At 37.4% G+C, this 22,248-nt stretch overlaps 2 protein-coding genes across 2 annotated transcripts; one reads left to right on the forward strand and one right to left on the reverse strand.

Moving 5' to 3' along the window:
• Nucleotides 1-3,558: 3,558 nt before the first annotated feature.
• Nucleotides 3,559-11,090, forward strand: slc2a5 (solute carrier family 2 member 5). The gene is made up of 12 exons (XM_084099166.1): nucleotides 3,559-3,680; nucleotides 3,903-4,001; nucleotides 4,167-4,324; nucleotides 4,421-4,545; nucleotides 4,628-4,780; nucleotides 4,930-5,055; nucleotides 7,843-8,030; nucleotides 8,130-8,240; nucleotides 8,339-8,440; nucleotides 9,576-9,651; nucleotides 9,968-10,095; nucleotides 10,254-11,090. The coding sequence occupies exons 1-12, from the start codon at nucleotides 3,651-3,653 to the stop codon at nucleotides 10,479-10,481; spliced, it is 1,524 nt and encodes a 507-aa protein (XP_083955292.1). The 5' UTR covers nucleotides 3,559-3,650; the 3' UTR covers nucleotides 10,482-11,090.
• Nucleotides 11,091-11,242: 152 nt separating this feature from the next.
• On the reverse strand, nucleotides 11,243-17,172 carry ca6 (carbonic anhydrase VI). The gene is made up of 10 exons (XM_084099159.1): nucleotides 16,943-17,172; nucleotides 16,220-16,399; nucleotides 15,760-15,908; nucleotides 15,280-15,375; nucleotides 14,159-14,225; nucleotides 13,890-14,047; nucleotides 13,686-13,812; nucleotides 13,501-13,584; nucleotides 12,625-12,645; nucleotides 11,243-12,492 (listed from the first exon to the last, which is right to left on the reverse strand). The coding sequence occupies exons 1-10, from the start codon at nucleotides 17,025-17,027 to the stop codon at nucleotides 11,879-11,881; spliced, it is 1,581 nt and encodes a 526-aa protein (XP_083955285.1). The 5' UTR covers nucleotides 17,028-17,172; the 3' UTR covers nucleotides 11,243-11,878.
• Nucleotides 17,173-22,248: the final 5,076 nt, after the last annotated feature.

The raw sequence follows: 22,248 nt of genomic DNA on the forward strand, positions 1-22,248 counted from the left end.
TTTGTAGGTGTAGCCAATCACCTAACACCTGACAGGCTAAAGTTTTATTCCTGTAGGGGTAATACGTCACAAAATAATAAACCATCTCCAGATACATCACCCATTTTTATAATAGATAATATCTGAGAAAAGATGGTTGTTGAGAAACAAGGGAACAGCATATTTAAATTATTATTACTTTTAAATCTAATAATTAAAGGGAGCTGGCCTCGTAGTTCACTGATTCTTGAGAGTCGGGACAAAACACGTTTTAAAAAACTTTTTTTTTTAAAACACACTATATCAATTAGAGTTATATGTTTCTGCAGAGAAAAGTCTTAGCTATTTAACCATGTAAAGGAACAGGTTCTAAATAAAAACACATTTTTAACAAATAAACATGTTTCCCTTCAGAACTGGATTTGACACACTAAAAAGTATACAATTTTAATTCTTCCAATCCAACAAGAATCTAAAGTTCTGAAGTATATTGTAATAGTGTTTAGTTACTCTGATATGTAAAAAAAAATCCAATATATAAACTTAAGTTGTGATTTCACACTATTCTGAAAACTCAGAAATATTTGCATTTTCAAACTTTGATTTTAATTTCAATATTGTAAAAACAAATTCCTTAAATAAATAAAACATAAGAGGATGTAGATCAGATGGTCCTTTATTACAAAAACAACATAAACTGAAGGAAGAATATTTTTTTTCCCCAAAAAATTAACAAAAACATACATAGGCTACATCCAACGCTGTTGACGAAGATCTGTTGACGAAAAACTGACGGTGTTGACAAAAAATGTTTGAATGTTTTACCTCAGATTTGTGAAATGTTCACCTGTTTGTCATGATATGTTCTGACAATAAAGAGTAGTTTAAAACCACAATTAACGCTCTGTTTTCTACAACTTTCACTTAGGAGCAAAAATCTGCCTTTAAACTTGAAAAAAGATTTGACATTTATCGTGATAATTATCGATATCGACTGATATAAAAAAAAATATCGTGATAATTTTTTTTGGCCATATCGCCCAGCCCTACACTGGCTTCTCATTTCTCTATCTCTGTCTCTACATATATAAATATATATATTAAAGTGCTGGCAAAGTTACACGTTACACAATAATAAGCAGACCACTGCCTGCCCATTATCTACAAGTCAGATGCGTATGGTTAAATAATGTAATGCATGCTATATATGAGCATTTATGTGTAAATAAAACCCTGAAATAACAGTTTAACCCTTCACTATATTCACAAATAATATTATATTCACACATTAAGAGGTTATTGGTGGATTTGTCAACTTTGTCAACTCTCTTGTCAACTCCGTCAACTCCGAACCTGACGGAGTTGACGTCTGACGGAGTTGACGTAAGGGCATGTATTTTCCCGCCAAAACATGTATTGTACACTGCAGCTAGGTAGTTTTTCCTCAGTTGCTAGCTGTCCCAATAACCTCACTAAAATGCTTAAATTCAATCCACTATGGTTTAAAAAAAGTATCTTAACAGAAAGATGGTATTGACATGGTGCAGCTGTGACCATAGGAATATTGACATTGTTTGTCTAAAATATAAAAAAATGTAAAATGTACCAGAGCATGTGTGGTAGTGCTGCATTCACCACAGGCAGGGAGATGAAAAGGGGTCCTCAGGGATATAGCTGACCATGCTATTTCCTGATTTAAAGAGCTTTATGAAAAAATCTGACGGAGTTGACAGAAACTGAGGACAGAACTTTAATAGGCAGATTTTTATGGAAAATATTGTTTGATGTTCACTTCATGCATTGTTTTTTATATTTATACCCCTTATTTTTTATTTAATATATGTTTTCACAATTGTAGAGCTTTTTTAAAGTTTTTTGGGATGGTTAATATTGTGACCTCTTGCTGAGGACAAGTGCAATAACATGGACCTTCTAACCACAGACCATACATTTAAACAAATTTTCCCCAAAAAGATAAAAAAGTTTATTCTAAAAATTAGATAGGTATATAAAATTCCTTTAGATTTAACTTTGTAAGTATGTCAATCATGATGAATTCCTTAATTTTTGCTATAAATTAGACTTTTCTATGTGGGACATGTTTTGTCCTGACTCTCAAGAATCAGTGAGTTGTTAGCTTGTTAGCTTGGAAAGCTGCATTTTTAAAGTATCTTCCCCAACACTGGTGCCAAAGTAAGTTTATCACTGATTCTGTGCTGTTTGGAGACGATAATAAAACAAAATAATAAAACTGAAATATCATGTTTTAGATGTTTGTTTTAATTTAAATTGTGTATTCATGTAAAATAATGATATAAATAGCCTAAATATGCTGTGCATATACATTCAGTGCAATAAAAAAAGGCCTACTACCTAGAAGGAAATTGTTAGTGTTGCATTTTCAATTTTACACTGTATATTGGTCTTGATAGTCTTTTATTTAACTTTGTCAGTCTATTTAATCTATTTCACCTTCTGTATTTAGGATTTATAATTGTATACTATTGCTACCAACCTAGAAATGTTCAATAAATATTCCTGAATTGCACATTGTCTATTTAATTGCATAGCAATAGAAGATATTGTCTCCTGAAATAGTGAAAGTTATGATTGTCCAGACCTTTGCTGGGAAGGACATTTAGAGATTGGACTTCTTCAGACTTTAATCGGTTTAAGACCCTGTTACTCTGATAAAAAATGCTGAGCAAAAATACCACATTCATTTGGCACATAGAATTCTGCATTATTTGATCAACTCAGCCGTAGTGGGACTGAGAGAATTATATATGAATATTCCTTTTCGAAGTGTTATGGAAATCCTTTTATTCCTGACTATAATGTTTTTTCTTTAGCACCTGACATTGAGTAATTATTCAATTACTAACTCCAGAATTTGTTCTGATAAGTGAAGGTATTCATTTTTAAGCACAGAGATTTACCATTATTTTCTTAACTCGGGTGTAAACCAGAGATCGTAATTATCAATAGGGTCTTAATTAAAATATGCTAATTTGCAGGTTGTGCATGAAGTCCTGAATCGAGTATGGGGGTCTTTTGGAGGACAACCAGCAGTGAGACCTGAAAACACATTCGTTTCGGATTAATCTTCAAAGGATTTTCATCTTTATTTATGAGAATCTATCATAATTCATGTTAAATATAAAAAATTATAATTTACCTGTTTTTATTTTACATGGCATGGGAATGTGTGAGTTACATATTTTGAGTAAAGGCAAAAACTACTTGTCATGTACACTTGCAGAAACAGTTTTCACCTATAAGGGGTGCAAATGTTCTCCAAAGATATTATATGGTTTTCTTTTTTAGTCTTCTAAATTCTAAAGAAAGCAGACAAACTACTCTCAAATACCCTATAATTTTAAATTTTAAATAAAAGTTTTAATTGGAGTCTAATTTACATTATACATGAACAGTACTAGCATTCCAATAAATTACATAATTAATTTCATGCGGTTTCCTTTACAGGTGCAGATAGGAATGTAGCCAGTTTACTTTTATCTCTTATATCTGTTGTTTTAATACTAAACAACTTTCACCTTGGTTTTCAGGGTTGGCTCCAATGTCCAAAGTACAAAGACAGAAACAGCAGTGATTTCTTTTCGCTGGTGTTCTTTCTAAACATACTGTAGATTTAAAGCGTGAAGGAAGAGATGAACATGGAGAGATATGAGAGGAAGGGGGTGAGTACTTTTTTACTAAATATTATATTTCTGCACCAAATAAAATTAAAGCACTTGTTTTACGTTACGATACTCCCATTTTGAATAGCTAACAAACAGACAACAATTAATTGAATTGTTTGTCTTCCAATATGGTGCAGAAGCTTCCATGACTTAAAATGAATGTTTAAACTAGAATTTTGGTAGCATTTACATATTTTTGAACTTCATGCAAATTTGCAGAGGGTGACGCTGATCCTGGCTGCAGCTTCTTTGATTGCCGGGTTTGGTTCATCTTTTCAGTATGGATACAATGTGGCTGTGATCAACTCACCTGCCCCGGTACTGACTGATTATATTATATTATATTATATTATATTATATTATATTATATTATATTATATTATATTATATTATATTATATTATATTATATTATATTATATTATAGTTATTGCATATTTAAACATTCACCTCTGCTGAACTTTACTCGGATATTCTGATAAAAGGCGATGCAGCTTTTCTACACCCAAATATATGAGAATCGTTATGGTCCAATGTCAGACAGTCTCCTGACCCTCCTGTGGTCCGTTACTGTGTCCATGTACCCACTGGGTGGGTTTTTCGGATCTCTCATGGTAGGCCCATTGGTGAACAAATTCGGAAGGTAATTGAGGTTGTAAAAAGAAATGAGTTGTTTTTGACAATAAATTGCATTGAATCCCAATCATCATTCGCCCTAACTGAGGTTGTTTGCTTACAGAAAAGGCACACTCCTGTTCAACAACATCTTCTCTATTGTTCCTGCTATAATGATGGGTGTGAGTGAAGTGGCGGGGTCATTTGAGATCATCATTGTTGCACGCTTTTTAGTGGGCATTTGTGCAGGTCAGAAGAATATTCCACCTGTCAGTATACCTTCAGCTATACTGTATGTGTTAGCATGACAGTGTGTGACCGTGTTCTCCAGGCCTGTCCTCCAATGTGGTGCCTATGTATTTGGGAGAGATCGCTCCCAAGAGTTACAGGGGGGCCATTGGGATAGTGCCACAGCTTTTCATCACCGTTGGCATCCTTGTCGCCCAAGTGTTCGGCATTCGCAATATCCTAGGAAATAAAGAAGGTAATGCAGTGTGCATGGGATGTTTGCTGATTTTTTTTTCTTCGGACTATACAGTGCAAAAATTGCCACTATTGCTGTGCTGTTTCTGAGTGCAGTTGGAAAAAGAGTGCCCCTGCTGCTCATGGTGATGTGTAATGTTCTCTCTTTAGGCTGGCCCATCATGTTGGGTCTCACAGGGATTCCAGCTGCCATTCAGCTGCTGCTTCTGCCTTTCTTTCCCGAGAGTCCACGCTACATGCTCATACAGAAGGGGGATGAAAAAACTGCCAAGAAAGGTACAGAAGGAGTTATTTTGGTCTCCCATGTCAGAGCACACAAAGAAAATGTCCGTTTCACAGCGGGATGTGCACCAACGATGAACTCATCAAGATTGCAGAGGTTTTATGATGGAGTAGGGCTGGCTTTATCAAGTTTATTTGTTATGACACTCAACTTGTTTGTTCCTTGTTACACCTCAAGGTCTTGTGGACCCTGCAAAAATATTTTTTGTCCTTTTTTTCTATATATATTTACTGTATATATAGTTAGTGTGAATACAGGCAGACACTTTCTGATCATTTGTTTTTGGTATTATTTTTAAAATATTATTTGATTGCTGTAAATGGCTACATCAATGTCATCCCATACTATTCTGAGTTTTAGTGTTTCGGTAATGTTAGAATATGCTTTATACACAGACCATTGAATCATTCACATTCATTCAATCGATTCTTTTTAAAAACACTAATTCATTCAGGAACAAAGCAAGTGGCTGTCTTTAGGAGAACGTCATTGAATCATTCAAATTCATTCAACCGATTCATTCAAAAACAATCAGTGTCATTCAGGAACAAAGCAAGAAGCTGTCTTTATGAGGTAATTTAATGATTTAATCATTCACATTCATTCATCAGATTAATTTAAAAACACTGAATCATCGAGGAAGGAAACAAGTGATTGGCTTTATGAGTGCATCATTATCATTAACATTAGTTCAACAGATTCGTTCAAAAACACTGATTCATTCAAGAACTAAACAATTGACTGGTTTAATGAGTGCGTCATTGAATCATTCACATTTATCCAACCGATTCATTCAAAAACACTGATTCTTTATGAACTAAGCAAGTGACTTTCTTTATGAATGCATTATTATCATTCACATTTATTTAACCTATACATTCAAAAACACTGATTCAATAAGGACGCAACACCAATAATGTAACTCAGAGACGCAATGGCTCATTCTGCTTCAGCTTAGTTTAGATTTTAGATTTTGTTGTCAGAGCAAAAATAGACCACGTACAGTGAGGAAAATAAGTATTTGAACACCCTGCTATTTTGCAAGTTCTCCCACTTGGAAATCATGGAGGGGTCTGAAATTGTCATCGTAGGTGCATGTCCACTGTGAGAGACATAATCTAAAAAAAAAATCCAGAAATCACAATGTATGATTTTTTAACTATTTATTTGTATGATACAGCTGCAAATAAGTATTTGAACACCTGAGAAAATCAATGTTAATATTTGGTACAGTAGCCTTTGTTTGCAATTAAAGAGGTCAAACGTTTCCTGTAGTTTTTCACCAGGTTTGCACACACTGCAGGAGGGATTTTGGCCCACTCCTCCACACAGATCTTCTCTAGATCAGTCAGGTTTCTGGGCTGTCGCTGAGAAACACGGAGTTTGAGCTCCCTCCAAAGATTCTCTATTGGGTTTAGGTCTGGAGACTGGCTAGGCCACGCCAGAACCTTGATATGCTTCTTACAGAGCCACTCCTTGGTTATCCTGGCTGTGTGCTTCGGGTCATTGTCATGTTGGAAGACCCAGCCTCGACCCATCTTCAATGCTCTAACTGAGGGAAGGAGGTTGTTCCCCAAAATCTCGCAATACATGGCCCCGGTCATCCTCTCCTTAATACAGTGCAGTCGCCCTGTCCCATGTGCAGAAAAACACCCCCAAAGCATGATGCTACCACCCCCATGCTTCACAGTAGGGATGGTGTTCTTGGGATGGTACTCATCATTCTTCTTCCTCCAAACACGTTTAGTGGAATTATGACCAAAAAGTTCTATTTTGGTCTCATCTGACCACATGACTTTCTCCCATGACTCCTCTGGATCATCCAAATGGTCATTGGCAAACTCAAGACGGGCCTTGACATGTGCTGGTTTAAGCAGGGGAACCTTCCGTGCCATGCATGATTTCAAACCATGACGTCTTAGTGTATTACCAACAGTAACCTTGGAAACGGTGGTCCCAGCTCTTTTCAGGTCATTGACCAGCTCCTCCCGTGTAGTTCTGGGCTGATTTCTCACCTTTCTTAGGATCATTGAGACCCCACGAGGTGAGATCTTGCATGGAGCCCCAGTCCGAGGGAGATTGACAGTCATTGTTTAGCTTCTTCCATTTTCTAATGATTGCTCCAACAGTGGACCTTTTTTCACCAAGCTGCTTGGCAATTTCCCCGTAGCCCTTTCCAGCCTTGTGGAGGTGTACAATTTTGATTCTAGTGTCTTTGGACAGCTCTTTGGTCTTGGCCATGTTAGTAGTTGGATTCTTACTGATTGTATGGGGTGGACAGGTGTCTTTATGCAGCTAATGACCTCAAACAGGTGCATCTAATTTAGGATAATAAATGGAGTGGAGGTGGACATTTTAAAGGCAGACTAACAGGTCTTTGAGGGGCAGAATTCTAGCTGATAGACAGGTGTTCAAATACTTATTTGCAGCTGTATCATACAAATAAATAGTTAAAAAATTATATATTGTGATTTCTGGATTTTTTTTTTTTAGATTATGTCTCTCACAGTGGACATGCACGATGACAATTTCAGACCCCTCCATGATTTCCAAGTGGGAGAACTTGAAAAATAGCAGGGTGTTCAAATACTTATTTTCCACACTGTAACTGACAAAACTTACTCAATATTAACCTCTTGTTCACTGAACTGTAGTAAAAGCAATATCTCACTAGCGACCGTGCTGTTGGTCTGAATATCAACAAAGCAGTGTTGATATTCCATTATTGCTCGTGTGATACTGCTTAAACGAACACTCTGATATGTTGTGCTGTGTTTTAGACCTGCAGCGGCTGCGGGGCTGGGAGGATGTGGATGAGGAGCTGTGTGAGATGCAAGTTGAGGATCAGTCAGAGCAAGCAGAAGGTCGACTCTCTCTGCTCAACCTCTTCACCTTCCGCTCACTGCGCTGGCAGCTGCTGTCTGTAATCTTCATGAACATGGGTCAACAACTGTCAGGAGTTAATGCCGTAAGCACCGCTTTGAAACAGCACACAGATAATCATTTTTAAGCATATATTTCAAATATGTTTTGCTTAACTAAATCCTAACTTTAACCCCATCTTCAGATTTATTACTATGCTGACAGAATCTATAGCTCAGCAGGAGTGAGGGAAGATCACGTTCAGTATGTGACACTCGGAACAGGAGCTGTTAATGTCTTCATGACAATAGCAGCTGTAAGCCACTTTTGGTGCTCTTCATAATTTGATACCCCCTCTTGATACCCCTCATTTACATAAAAAAGAAACGTGTAAAAAAATGTGATTTTCTGTAGGTGTTCATAGTGGAGAAATCTGGCAGAAGGTTGTTGTTACTGATCGGCTTTGGCATCTGCTGTGCAGCCTGTGTTGTCCTGACCATAGCGCTCTACTTCCAGGTATAACAATGCTGTACTTACTCCAATACAAACTAGGTATGCATGATTTATCGGCCAATATTAGGCATTTTTAGAAACTAAATTGTATATATATATATATATATATATATATATATATATATATATATATACATACATATATATATATATATATATATATATATGCCAGTATTGTATATTTAATTGTGCATGACTGCGTGCTCTGTGTTTGTCCTGCCCTGATTTTACATTTAGATTAAAGATTAAAGGTAATTACAAAATAATGCTCTAAATGTAATTTTTAGCAAATATCAAAATGAATTTAGATTTTTCATACTGTACATTGTAATGTTGTGATGTGTTTAAAATTTGTAAGATTTTAGTTTTTTTTATTTAGACAAAATGATAAAAATATTAAAATATTATTGCGTAAATAATGTCAGAGTTATATTTGAATATTGTTATGACATTATTTAGACATAATATTTTAATATTAAAATAGAATTAAAATTTAAATATCATTGTCTAAATGATGTCAGTAATATTTTTAAATTATTGACATTATTTTGACATAATATTTTAATGTTAAAATATAAATAAAATTAAAATGTTATTGTCTAATTAATGTCCAAGTAATATTTTAATCATATTATGACATTACTTAGACATAATATTTTAATATTAATATATAAATAAAATTAAAATGTTATTGTTTAAATAGTTAAATATTTTAATATTATTTAGACATAATATTTTAATATTAAAATATATTTAAACTTAAAACCGTATTGTCTAAATAATTTAATAGTAATATTTTAATGTAGGTCTTTTATTGGATATTGTCCATTGCATATTATCTGTATCGATCAGAATTTTAATTTCAGTCCACCCCAAATACAAGTGCAAAGGGTTCAGATAGGCTCATTTTTATGACCAATCAAATTCCCTTTAACTGAATTAGTGAGTTTCCTTATGTGGCCTATTATGATTGTAATAAATTCTTGTTTATAGACAGATGGCTGTAAAAGCTCAGTCCCAACAGAGATTTTAATTTTAGAGCCATGAATGTGCTGGCCTGACAAATTTGCCTCTTGGGTCTATGTGAAATGCAAGGCTATAAATGTGGTTGAATAACTGCTGCACATTCCACCCACAGAATACTATGGACTGGATACCCTATATCAGCATCGTCTGTGTCATTGTTTACGTCATCGGACATGCTATTGGCCCAAGTGAGTTCACGCCAATCCCGTCGGGGCATATTGCAGATGCAAAGGGGGCTCGCTGCATCTCAGTAAATTCACTCCCTCCCTTTCATTTTATTGTATTCCTTGGTGGTGAATGGCAATATATTTATGCTGCAGTTTCTTGGATTTTACATTAAAACCCTGGAGTGAATGTAAGAGAAGTGCTTTAAAGTGGCTGTAAAACAGATTGTAAACGCAGCAAAGTGCTTCAAGCAATCTCTTTTCTCGCTGCCTTTAGAAAGATGAAGTGTTTGACGATAGAACGTCTAGTTTTGACAGCTTTTGCTGCATCCCTTCGCAGGTCCTATTCCTACTGTGATCACCACAGAGATGTTCCGGCAATCTTCTAGACCAGCAGCCTTTATGGTGGGCGGCTCGGTTCACTGGCTCTCAAACTTCACTGTCGGCCTGATCTTCCCTTTTCTGGAGGTCAGAGGTCAAATGCAACACTAACAAACATTCACAGTATTGCACCAATTGATTGCACCAAGTTGTTAACTTATTAATCAAATCCTAAATTACCGTTATGAAACTTGTGGATCATCAAATAACAAAAAAAAAAATGTATTCCTTATTTGCGTCTACAGAAAGGCCTGGGTGCGTACAGCTTCATCATTTTTGCTTGCATCTGTCTCGCCACACTTATCTACATCTGGATAGTCATTCCAGAGACCAAAAACAAGACCTTTCTGGAGACCAGCCAGCTTTTTGCTAAGAGAAACAAGGTGGGAATTGTGTTGGAGGGTAAAGACTCTGAGATCAAAGAGACGGAAGGGGAAAGCAGCGGACAGGAAATGAAAAGCTCATTTTTCTGAATGGGTAGGGGGTCAATCACACAGGACACGCTCTTGCGTTCGTCTGCAATGCTTTGAAATTGTTTTGACACACTTTTACTTTTCAGTGTCTCATGCCTGGATTTTTGAACTCAAAAACAGGTCCTGTATTGAAACACTAAAAAGTAATATTGTGCCTTTTCATTGCACTCCGTATTTGTGTTAATGACAAATAAGAATGATCAAGAAAGAAATGTATCTTTTATTAAAAATCAGGGTTAAAATGCACCAAATTCTTAGAAATGTTCTCTTTGTATTCAAATTGTTTTTTCATATTTTTGTAAAATATTTATACCAATTTCAATAAAAGTTCAAATGGAATAATGTGATGTAACCATGAAGTAGACAAAAAGTAATATATAACAAATGTTTTTACATTTATGGTAAAAAGTCTTGCATTTTTTAAGGTCTGAACTAACCTTGCATGTCATAAAGGTCAAATGATCTGATCTTTTATACATATAAACCTTGAGGGTCTGCAGGAATCCTCTATAATATAATTATCAGTTTTATTTATTTATTTTCCCTCTGTTTCTGCACGTTCATTGCATCATATGACTTCACTGCTTTTTTTCCTTTTCTAAGGAATATAATAAAAACAGATTTTTTTTCCTAATTTTATTTCAGAAATTAGAAACATGCTCTTCATTGATATTCAAAGTTATTGTAAGTGCACTTTGTATAAATATGGACATATTTTGAATAAATCTGAACATATTTTGAAATAGATTCAGACATATAGATTTCATTTGACCATTTATTGTGTATAAAACATTCTGTTTTTATAAAACACAATGTTAAGAATGCAAATGTTGTTCATTGAAATTCTTCAGATATGATTCACATTATTCAATTGTGTAAAAATACATTGAAATGCTTTTATCTAAAATACTGAATAGAATATAGTGAATAGAATAGAATATATCTTTCAGCTTTAAAGGGACAGTTCACCCAAAAATGAAAATTCTGTCTCACCCTAAAGTTGTTTCAAACCTGTATGAATTTCTTTCTTCTGCTGAACACAAAAGAAGATATTTTGAAGAATGTCGGTAACAAAAGAGTTGATGGGCCCTATTGACATCCATAGTCTTTTACCCCCATAGCCTACTATTTGGGGCCAGTTAACTGTTTACCAATGATTACCCATATTCTTCAAAATATCTTCTTTTGTGTTCAGCAGAAGTAATTCATACAGGTTTGGAACAACTTTAGGGTGAGACAGAATTTTCATTTTTGGGTGAACTGTCCCTTTAAATTGCCGTTATTCCCCTGGGAGAGAGTATACAGTCAAGTTGGCAGAGCTAATAGTGCTGATATTGACATTCGTTTAAAAAAGTTCTGAGCCTGTGGCACTTTTTTTCTTTCTTTCTTTCTCTCACTCAGTGGCAAACCTGCTCAGCCTGCAGCTGAACTCCTCCATATAGACTGAGCTGAGTGATTCCCCAGCTCAGGACATTCCCTTTCACCTTGCCATTATCACACAACATTTGCTCACCAATGTCTGCCGCAGTCAGCACATAATCCCATACATTTACATCGGTCATGTAGCCTACAAAAGCATCGGTCTCTGAGATCCCCAAATAGCCATCCTGGTCCTTTCCCAGAATGAGGTTTCCTCCAGCTGCAATGGTGTACCCTCTCCGAATGTAGCGTTCTTCCCCGACCAGTCCGTTCACCCACAGTTCAGCCCCTCCGTTATGTGACGCCCAGGTAAAGCAGTAGTTTGTCCAGTCATGGGATTGACGTTCAAATGGTAAATTAACAAACTCATCTCCGATCCAGAGTCCCACTTCAGAGCCCAAAGTGATCATGAGCTCATTGTCATGTAAAGTGGAGTAAGACAGCACAGTGAGGTCTTGTATGGGTGGTATACGGACGTTCATGCAGGCTGTGAAGGATTGGAGGTTCATGGGATGGGATAAGTTCACCATGGCGTAGCTCACCAAATTCTTTGTTGGGAAGTACAGGACCAGTGGTGATAGAGGTTGCTGGCCTTGAGAAGAAAAGGTAACGTAACTTCGCAAGTTGATCAATTTGAAATCTCACTTGGTTACATTTGTTATCATGGTATAATTGAATATCTACTGGTTCTAATACAGTTGCACCCATTGCGAAAAACACTCACCTGTACGTGTAGATGAAGGTCCTTGAAAAGGATACACCAAATATCAATGACAAAGCTCATTTTAACTCAGAAACAGATGATTAATGTATATTGAGAACCACACACATCACATTTAAAGGGACAGTTCCCCCAAAAATGAAAATTCTGTCATTATTTACTCACTTGTGTCATTGCAAACCTGTATGACTTTCAATCTTCCATGAAACAGGTTTTTGCAGAATATCTGAATATGTTTCATGCAATGAAAGTGGACGGTGATCAGGGGCTGTCAAGATCCAAAAAGGATGAAATATAAAAGCATCATAAAAGTAGTCCACGACTCATACTATATATTCCAAGTATTCTGAAAAGTGTTGTTATTTATTAAAACTATAAAAACGATTTAAAAATTGTTTATTTGAAAAACTTAAACCTAAAAAACTCAAATTAAAATGTTGCCCCTTCAGCTACCTGAACCAACTATGATACTATGATTATTAAAGCTAAAACTGAAATAGAAATATATATATATATATTTAAATAATAATAAAAATGACAACAGCACTAAATTTTAGTAATCTGAAAACGGAAAATATAAAATAGTATATAAATAATACTAAAATAACACAGCTTTTATAGCCATATGGTAGATTTGTGTGAGGAACAGTCACACAAATTTAAGTCGTTATTCGCTGCTTGACAGCTTTGGTCACCATTCACTTTCATTGTATGTAAAAGAGCAGCTTGTACATTCTGCAACAAATCACTCCTTTTTTGTTTCACTGAAGAAAGAATGTCATATTAGTTTTGAAAGACATGAAGATTTATTTTTATTTTTTGGTGGACTATCCCTTTAAGATTACCTGTAATCTTGACATTTCTCATGAAAAATTATACCTGGAACCGTTTTTTTGTCCAGTGACACAATAAGGCTCTCAATCCTTTTAAGCTTAGACTCAATCTCCTCTTGACGGCAAAATCCTGCAAGAAACCAAAGAAGAGAGAGAGAACATACTCAGGCACTGCAGACCTAACAAAGAGATTTTTCCTAACTGCTGGAAAGGATGAAGCTCTGCCCTAACCTCCTTTGCCCAGGCGGGGGAGGAAAGAGGACTCCACAACTCTGTTATTCAGAGGCTGGGCCATGCGGTAGTCATTCCACAGGGTCTTATTTTCATGGTCCATTAATGTGCTCTCCAATTTCCTGATCTGAAGGTCATCGCATTAAAAGTTAAGGAAACAGCTAAAAAGATCGAAAACTATTTCATGTGAACTTTTTAAGGCACCTGATTGTGAGAGAGGGTGATAGGCGTTTCAAATACTGTCCACAGAATGCTCTCGTGGCACGGCGGTGTGGTGAGAGAGCCCTCATATCTGAAAAAGTGACTGAGGTTCTCTGGGAGCATGGAGCGTACATTCAAGTTAGTGATATTCATGGCCTGACCTGCAAAGAGCAAGAGAAAAAAATATCGAAAAGAAGTGCATAGACAAGACGCATGAGTCACATAAAATTTACTTTTTTTTTTAGATGCTCATCCAAAATGTTTTGCATTACCTGCATACTTGATGTTTGCCAGGTTTGCAATAAAATCACTGTAGTACGTGTTCTCAAAATGCCCATCCTAAACACAAAGTATCCATATATCAAATATATCGCTACATGCAAAACACTATATTTGATTTTATATATATATATATATATATATGTGTGTGTGTGTGTTGAACGTGATCAACATCCTTATTGATCCTGGAACAACATTCCAATCAACCAATCAGGTTTGAGGGATAGGTTTACAGTTAATGTATATTGTGTATATATATATATATATATATATATATATAATGTTATCATTATAGTGTAAAATTATAATATTATATATGTTTTTATATTTTATTAATATTTAAGTATATTTGTAATATATCAAAATATATGTTATATTTATAAATATATAAATATACTTTAATATTAATATAATATTAAATATATATATTTATATTTTTTACAATTTTTACAATTAGTTGAAACTGAATATAGTGTTGAAAACTAAATAGTACATAAAATAACATTATTTACTTATTAAACTAGTGCCACGTTGTTAATTGCTATTAAACTATGTATATGTGAAGTTGCTTAAGCCATTCAGGTGTAAACATTCAGATAAAACATTATGTAGTGGTTTCATGAACACACTATTGATCATTATTAAAAGCCCAAGCGATTGCAGAGAAAGACATGCAACTGAACTACATATTGCAGAATACTAGAATGCCAATAGTTGTGTTACTAAAACAATGACCTCCCCCATTTAATGGAAGTGGGAGCTTGTGACCTGCACACTATTCTTGTGGGAACAGAATGTCAGGCAGTAGGCCACCACACAGCGGTCTGATCAATTAACCCATTTAGTTCAGAGAACGCAGATGTCTAACTTTACTCAAGCTGTGTGTTTCAGGCAATGTAGGGTAATATGGTTCACAGCCCAGCTCTTAAAAGAGGATTCACACAGACAAAAATGTACATTTTAGTTTAGTTTTTTTTTCTGTAGTTATTTGCAGATAATTTGCTTTCCCTTATTTCCATTAGATGGCAGCATTGTACCAAAATAAATGAATAAATAAATGTATTCATTTATTCACTTTCCAACAAGATGAAAAATCATATATAGCCAATCTTACCTCATAAAAAAAGGCTAAAACTGCAAGACCATCTGGTTTATCTATGGCCTCTTGGAAGCTACTGTACTTATCAGAGTTGTAGTGGACCACATGGAGCTGTGACACAAGAAGTCAAAGAGAAAAGTGTTAGAAACTGCAATGCAAATTGAGAAATGCGAATTTCAAATATATGTTACACAATCGAGCCCTTCCGTATTGCTATACTAAAGTTTATCAATATTCTTGAGAAAGTTAAATACAGCCAGGAATACTACTTCTAATTCAGTTAGAACAATGATAACTGCATATTTGTCTAAAATAGATCCCAACATATTAAAATTTCAGGCACATGTCCAGCAGCACTTGAATGGATAAGTCCCCAGCCCAACAGTCACTAAAGAAAACAATGCCTTAAAAATACACCACTGCTATATTTACAACTAGGACATCTCCAAATGTTATTTAATGTGTTCATGTGTCAGGCCTAAGTGAATGATGTACTTCTGCCATGTAGCGGATGCCGTCCATTGTGTGCTCTGATCCACTGGCCTCCAAGTCCCAGCCTCCCCAGTGCAGATGCATTTGGACTGCAGTGTAGCGGTCTGGAAACCCCTGGGTAATCATCATAGTCTGTGGCAGCTGAATCTCCACTGTCAAAAACAAACAGGATTGTAGGCTATATTCATGAAAAGCTAACCTAACCTGTGAAGATTAGAGTAAGAGGGAAGCATGTATTATATACAGACATAAACTGCAAAGACGCTCTGTTATTACAAAATAGATAGGCTTAAGTATATTTTGACACGAGATGGCGACAAAGCTTAAGGTGTAGGTAGATAACATATCACCTAACAGTTGCAGGTGGTATAGAGCCTACTGATTTAAAAGTAGGCTAAATAAATAAAAAGAGTAGCCTAAATCTCCCATTCAAAAGAGGCGTTTTTAATTCAAGAATTCATACCAGAATGTCCATTGTTCTTCATGAGAAAGCTGCCGTACATGTCCTCATACCCTGTCAGTTCGAGCTGTAGCATTCGCGGATTGTAACTCACTTTGCGCCGCTGGATGTCAATGGGAGACTGTTTAATGCCGCCGCACACGTGAAACTTTTCTGCCCAGTGCTTCTGATCCAGTTCTCCTTCTGTATGAAAAAGTGAGTCATTTAAACATAGTATGCTACGACGGGGGGGCGGGGGGCATTACTTGACAGATTGCATTCCAAAAATTACCGCTTTTAGCCTATACAAATGTTATCAGATTTTTAAAAAGCAAAAATGTTTTATAGCCTACCTGGTAAAAAATAGTTAATACCCCAGAAAGAAAAGTTCATTCGTTGAGTTGTACGACAATATTTATCTTTTATGTGGGCATCAGTACTGGTAAGGTTGATGGGGGACATTCTAAAACGCTTAACGTGAAAAACGCTTAACGTGGCTTACTGTAATACTAAGACAGTGATATTAAATTACCAAACTCAGTACACAATATATTTATATACCATACTATGTATAAAAAAAAATCAGATGAGCCCAGAAATTGAACGCAACGCGTTTAATTACACGTTAAAAGCATTTTTCTCCCATGGAAAACCGTTATAAGAAAACGCTTAAGCGTTTTAGAATGTCCCGGTTGATGGTGTGAATATTTGTCACAAAAAAAGAGAAAAAAGTAAGCGAGCACTTGCCTGAATATGTCCACTTTTCTCCATCTATTCCAGCCGATGCAAAATTCACCAAACCGGCGTATAACAGGACTACAAACAGCTCCATGCTGAAAGTGCACTCAGTCTCAGGCTGTTCCCTCGTTGCTGTAAAGAGGTGCTACTTCTGCCTGAGAGTGACATCGATTGCAACGGTTTACACCCAGAATGCCAAAGGCGTGTAGTAACATGGCCATTTACAGAAGCTTTGACGTATTGGCAAATAATTTGAGGCAGTTAATTCTCAGAATCACCAACAGGTTAGTCTGGTTTTGTTCAGTGGTTTCCCCTTTCCCTTTTTCATGTTTGCTCTTAATCGTATTAATGGTAGCCTATATATATATATATATATATATATATATATATATATATATATATATATATATATATACAGTGCAATGCATAAGTGAATACACCCATGCTAAAGTTGACTAAAAAGAGGAATAAAAAATCATATTTTGGAAATTGAACTTAATGCCTTAATTTAAAAAATTAGGAAAAATCCAACCTTTAAGGACACCAATTTTCTTTGTGAATGAATAATGTATCATAAATAAATAAATGTTCTTCCTTAAAATACATGGTGCATAAGTGAGTACACCCCTATGTTAAATTCCCATAGAGGCAGGCAGATTTTTATTTTTAAGTATTTTTTTTAATTTTTTTTTAGGATACTATGCATCCTGATAAAGTTCCCTTGGCCTTTGGAATTAAAATAGCCCCACATCATCACATAGCCTTCACCATACCTAGAGATTGGCATGATTTTATTTCAGTTAGCCTAAAAGCTTTGAGAGATGATCTTATGGAAAGTACCCCATGCCAATCTCTAGGTATGGTGAAGGCTATGTGATGATGTTAGGCTATTTTAATTCCAAAGGCCAAGGGAACTTTATCAGGATGCATAGTATCCTAAAAAAAAAATATAAAAAAATACTTAAAAATAATAATCTGCCTGCCTCTATGGGAATTTAACATAGGGGTGTACTCACTTATGCACCATGTATTTTAAGGAAGAACATTTATTTATTTATTTACGATACATTATTCATTCACAAAGAAAATTGGTGTCCTTAAAGGTTGGATTTTTCCTAATTTTTTAAATTAAGGCATTAAGTTCAATTTCCAAAATATGATTTTTTATTCCTCTTTTTAGTCAACTTTAGCATGGGTGTATTCACTTATGCATTGCACTGTATATATATATATATATATATATATATATATATATTTTTTTTTTTTTTTTTTTTTTTTTTTTTTTTTTTTCTTAGAAAGGGTTACCCTTAACATCTATTTAAAATCTATTTAAAATATGCTCTTATTAGTAGCCTAATAAAAGCTGATTTATTATAGATCATAAAATAATAATAACAACAATGGGAATTAATTGTAGGCCTAAGCAGTTGCACAAATAATTTCATGTAATTCAGTATTACACAAGTGGGACTATTTCTTTTCATCAGATAAGCTTCTACTGTAGGTTTAGGCAATAATCAATGTCACAATCGCATTTCAGGTGTTTTTTTTTATAATATCAACACTATGGCAGGCATGGGCAGAGCTGCTTTGTATTTAGAGAAAAGAAAACCGATAACAGGGCAGCTGGTAGCAGACTCTCATCACTTGAACTTTTGTCAAGTTTCTTGCTAAATCAAACGTCTGGTAACTCTTTATTTTGCAGTTTCATTGTTACACATGTTAACTTACATGAATTTACATAGTAATAACTATACATTATGCATAATTACATGCAACTAACCCTAAACCAAACCCCAACCCTAAGTATGTCACGGATTCAATCATCAATGATACCACTCCATCAATATCAACTCAGCGCACCTGGTCACGCTCGTCATCCCCGGAATTCTAATCGCTACCACCTGCGCGTTAATCTCACTCACCCTGATGAACGCTGCTATATAACCTCAGTCAACATTCATTCAGTGTCCGGTCTCGTCTTTCGTTACCTGACTCTCTGGTTCTTGGAGATCTTCATCCGGATTCAAGTTTATGATTCCTTCAAGTGGTTTATACCATTTCCTAACGTCCTGTTTATATCTCCTCTGCAGCGTCCGTGAAGTGGGCTTCCAGTGACGCACGTTAACCTTCCTGGGGTTCTCCCATACGGATCATCGACACTTCTAATAACCTATCGTAAGATCCCGCTGATCCACTCAAGCTCTACCCTCCTCACTCCTTCACAAGTATCCCTGGGGACTTCCATCTTCATGGGACATTACAAGCCTTCAAGTATTCCGAAGTTGCTTCTGCTTGATCAATAAACCTTGTCACTTTATCTTGGTGTCTTCGTTTCTCAGTACAAGCGTGACAGAAGACCGGACCACACCATGCAAGCTTCATCGGCTTCTGATGTCCCGCTCCCCGGTGCAGTGACCGATCAGGGTGCCACCATATCGACTGCTCCGGTACGCTCGTCTCTCTCCGCGGCATCATCCACTCCGCCCACTACACTTCAAGAAACGCTCGCTGAACTCAGTCGCACATTACAGAGCCTCAGACCCACCTCCAACAGCCCTATGGCTCGACCTTCATCGTATTCTGGAGAAGAGGAGTGCAGTGGATTCCTCTTACAGTGTCGACTTTACATGGAGATCCACGCCCCTCAATTCACTTCTGAAAGAGCCAAGATAGCCTTTGTTGTTTCTTTACTTACCGGTCGTGCACTAAGTTGGGCACAAGCCTTATGGAATTCCAATGCACCTGCTCTACAATCGCTGAATTGTTTTGTGGAACATTTTCAAGTTGTCTTCGCGCAAACCTCTAATGCTGTATCCATCCACGATCAGCTGTTACGATTGCGTCAGGGCCGTTCTACGGTGTCCGACTATGCCCTGCAGTTCCGCACTATTGCCGCTAACAGTGGATGGAATGAAGTCGCTTTAATGACTGCATATCGACGTGGATTGAATTCAGATATCTGTCTGCAGCTCGCCATCTATGAAGATTCGATTGGAATCGAGAAACTAATTCAGCGATCGATCCTTATTGCACAACATCGTACTGCTTGTCTCAGTTCTTCCACACCTTTTCCTCAGCGATCCTCGTTCGCCAGCAGCCCAAGACCGTCCTCTGAACTCTCTTCACCACACTCTCCGTCTGTAAACTTCCCAGCACCTGAGCCTATGGAGATAAGTGCAGGACATCTAACCACCACTGAGCGTACTCGCCGTCGCAACAATAATCTGTGCCTCTACTGCGGAGCAGCCGATCACTATCGCCTGGACTGTCCTGTTCGCCCCAGACGCTCGGCGGTGAGTACCATCGATCTCCCTCATTCAGTTTCTAATCTGACACTAACCCCTGTAATTCTTAAGTATCGTGAATACTCTGTTCCAGCAAAAGCCCTTATAGATTCCGGCGCGGCGGGGAATTTCATTTCAGCATCATTACTCAACCGCCTCAATGCCCGCCGTCGACGGTTAGTGCACCCGGTGAATATCCTTTCCATTCTGGGCAAACCACTGGGGAGAGGTAGCATTCAGCATTATAGTCCTGTGGTACATCTGTCTGTTGGCTACTTACATGGTGAGGAATGTTCTTTTTATGTGTTGGAGGATTCGACTGCAGACCTCGTGCTGGGACGCCCTTGGCTCGATCAGCATTCTCCTGTCATCCGTTGGTCCACCGGTGAGGTATGTCAATGGAGCGAATACTGTAAAGAGAACTGCCTTCAGTCAGTTAAGAGGAATCCGTCTAAACCCTCCACTCCGGTGCTTCTGGGATCCACTTCTGTTGAAAGTCCAGTCTCTGATGCAGTCCCAATCATCCCGTATTCAGTAAACAAATGGCCACCACACTTCCGCCACATCGACCTTGGGATTGCGCTATTGAATTACTTCCTGGGGCTACTCTACCGCGAGGGAAGGTTTATCCCCTGTCCATTCCAGAACATAAGGCCATGGAGGAATATGTGAAGGAGGCGTTACGTCAGGGATATATCCAACCATCCACGTCTCCAGCCGCATCTAGTTTCTTTTTTGTCGGAAAGAAGGACGGTGGTCTTCGTCCATGTATCGATTACAGGGTCCTGAATGCTTCAACAATCAAATACAGATATCCACTGCCATTGGTACCTGCTGCTCTTGAACAACTACGATCTGCAGTAATCTTCACAAAGCTCGATCTACGGAGCGCCTATAACCTGGTCCGTGTACGCAAGGGTGATGAGTGGAAGACGGCGTTCATTACCCCCGCAGGTCACTATGAATACCGGGTCATGCCCTTCGGCCTGTCCAACTCACCATCAGTTTTCCAGGGTTTCATGAATGAGATCTTCCGTGATTTCCTTAACCGGTTCGTCATAATATACATCGATGACATCCTCATCTACTCCACCAGTCCCGAGGAACATGTAAGTCATGTACAGCAAGTACTGAAACGGCTCCGTGAGCACCAGTTGTATTTAAAACTCGAGAAATGTGAGTTCCACCAAACGACCATTCACTTCCTGGGTTACGTCATTCGTCCAGAAGGTATTTCCATGGATCAAGCCAAGGTGAAGGCGGTTCTCAACTGGCCCCAGCCTCAGACTTTGAAAGAACTACAGAGGTTCCTTGGCTTTGCTAACTTTTATCGTCGTTTTATCAAGGACTATAGCAAGACCTGTGCTCCGGTAACATCCATGGTACGGAAGGAGGTCAAACATCTCACTTGGTCTCCGGAAGCCACTGAAGCCTTCGAGAATTTAAAGAAAGCTTTCTGTTCCGCTCCCATGCTCTGTCACCCGAATCCAGATAAACCATTCATCGTGGAAGTCGACGCCTCGTCCAACGGTGTCGGAGCTGTACTATCTCAGCGGCAGGGGTCTCCTCCTCAACTTCGACCGTGTGCCTTCTTTTCTCGCAAGTTAACACCAGCAGAACAGAATTATGATGTGGGCAATCGGGAGTTGTTGGCCATCAAACTAGCTTTAGAGGAGTGGAGACATTGGTTGGAAGGAGCAAACCATCCATTCCAAGTAATCACAGACCATCGCAACTTGGAATACCTTCGAGACGCCAAGAGGTTAAACCCACGCCAAGCCCGATGGGCTTTGTTCTTCACCCGTTTCAATTTCTCTGTAACCTTTCGCCCTGGAACCAAGAATCTCAAAGCCGACGCTCTGTCTCGCTTGTTCCAACCTGAAACTTCTCCGAAAAGTAGTGAACCCGTCCTTCCTTCAACCCTCATCATGAGTCCCATTCTCTGGAATCTCGACGACCGCATCGCTGATGCCACTCTGTCTGAACCTGCTCCACCGGGGGTGCCTGAGGGTAAAATCTTCATTCCAT

The sequence above is a fragment of the Abramis brama genome, assembly GCF_963993115.1.
Source record: "Abramis brama genome assembly, chromosome: 22".
NCBI lineage: Eukaryota > Metazoa > Chordata > Actinopteri > Cypriniformes > Leuciscidae > Abramis > Abramis brama.

Excerpts from the sequence above, each read along its gene's own strand:
- slc2a5 (XM_084099166.1), top strand. The coding sequence starts at position 3,651 with ATGAACATGGAGAGATATGAGAGGAAGGGG. Across the intron at positions 4,002-4,166 it reads TGATCAACTCACCTGCCCCG|GCGATGCAGCTTTTCTACAC; the intron begins GTACTGACTGAT and ends TTCTGATAAAAG. Across the intron at positions 8,441-9,575 it reads CCATAGCGCTCTACTTCCAG|AATACTATGGACTGGATACC; the intron begins GTATAACAATGC and ends TTCCACCCACAG.
- ca6 (XM_084099159.1), bottom strand. The coding sequence starts at position 17,027 with ATGGAGCTGTTTGTAGTCCTGTTATACGCCGGTTTGGTGAATTTTGCA. Across the intron at positions 15,376-15,759 it reads GCATCCGCTACATGGCAGAA|CTCCATGTGGTCCACTACAA; the intron begins GTACATCATTCA and ends CTTGTGTCACAG. Across the intron at positions 14,048-14,158 it reads GGCAAACATCAAGTATGCAG|GTCAGGCCATGAATATCACT; the intron begins GTAATGCAAAAC and ends TGCTCTTTGCAG.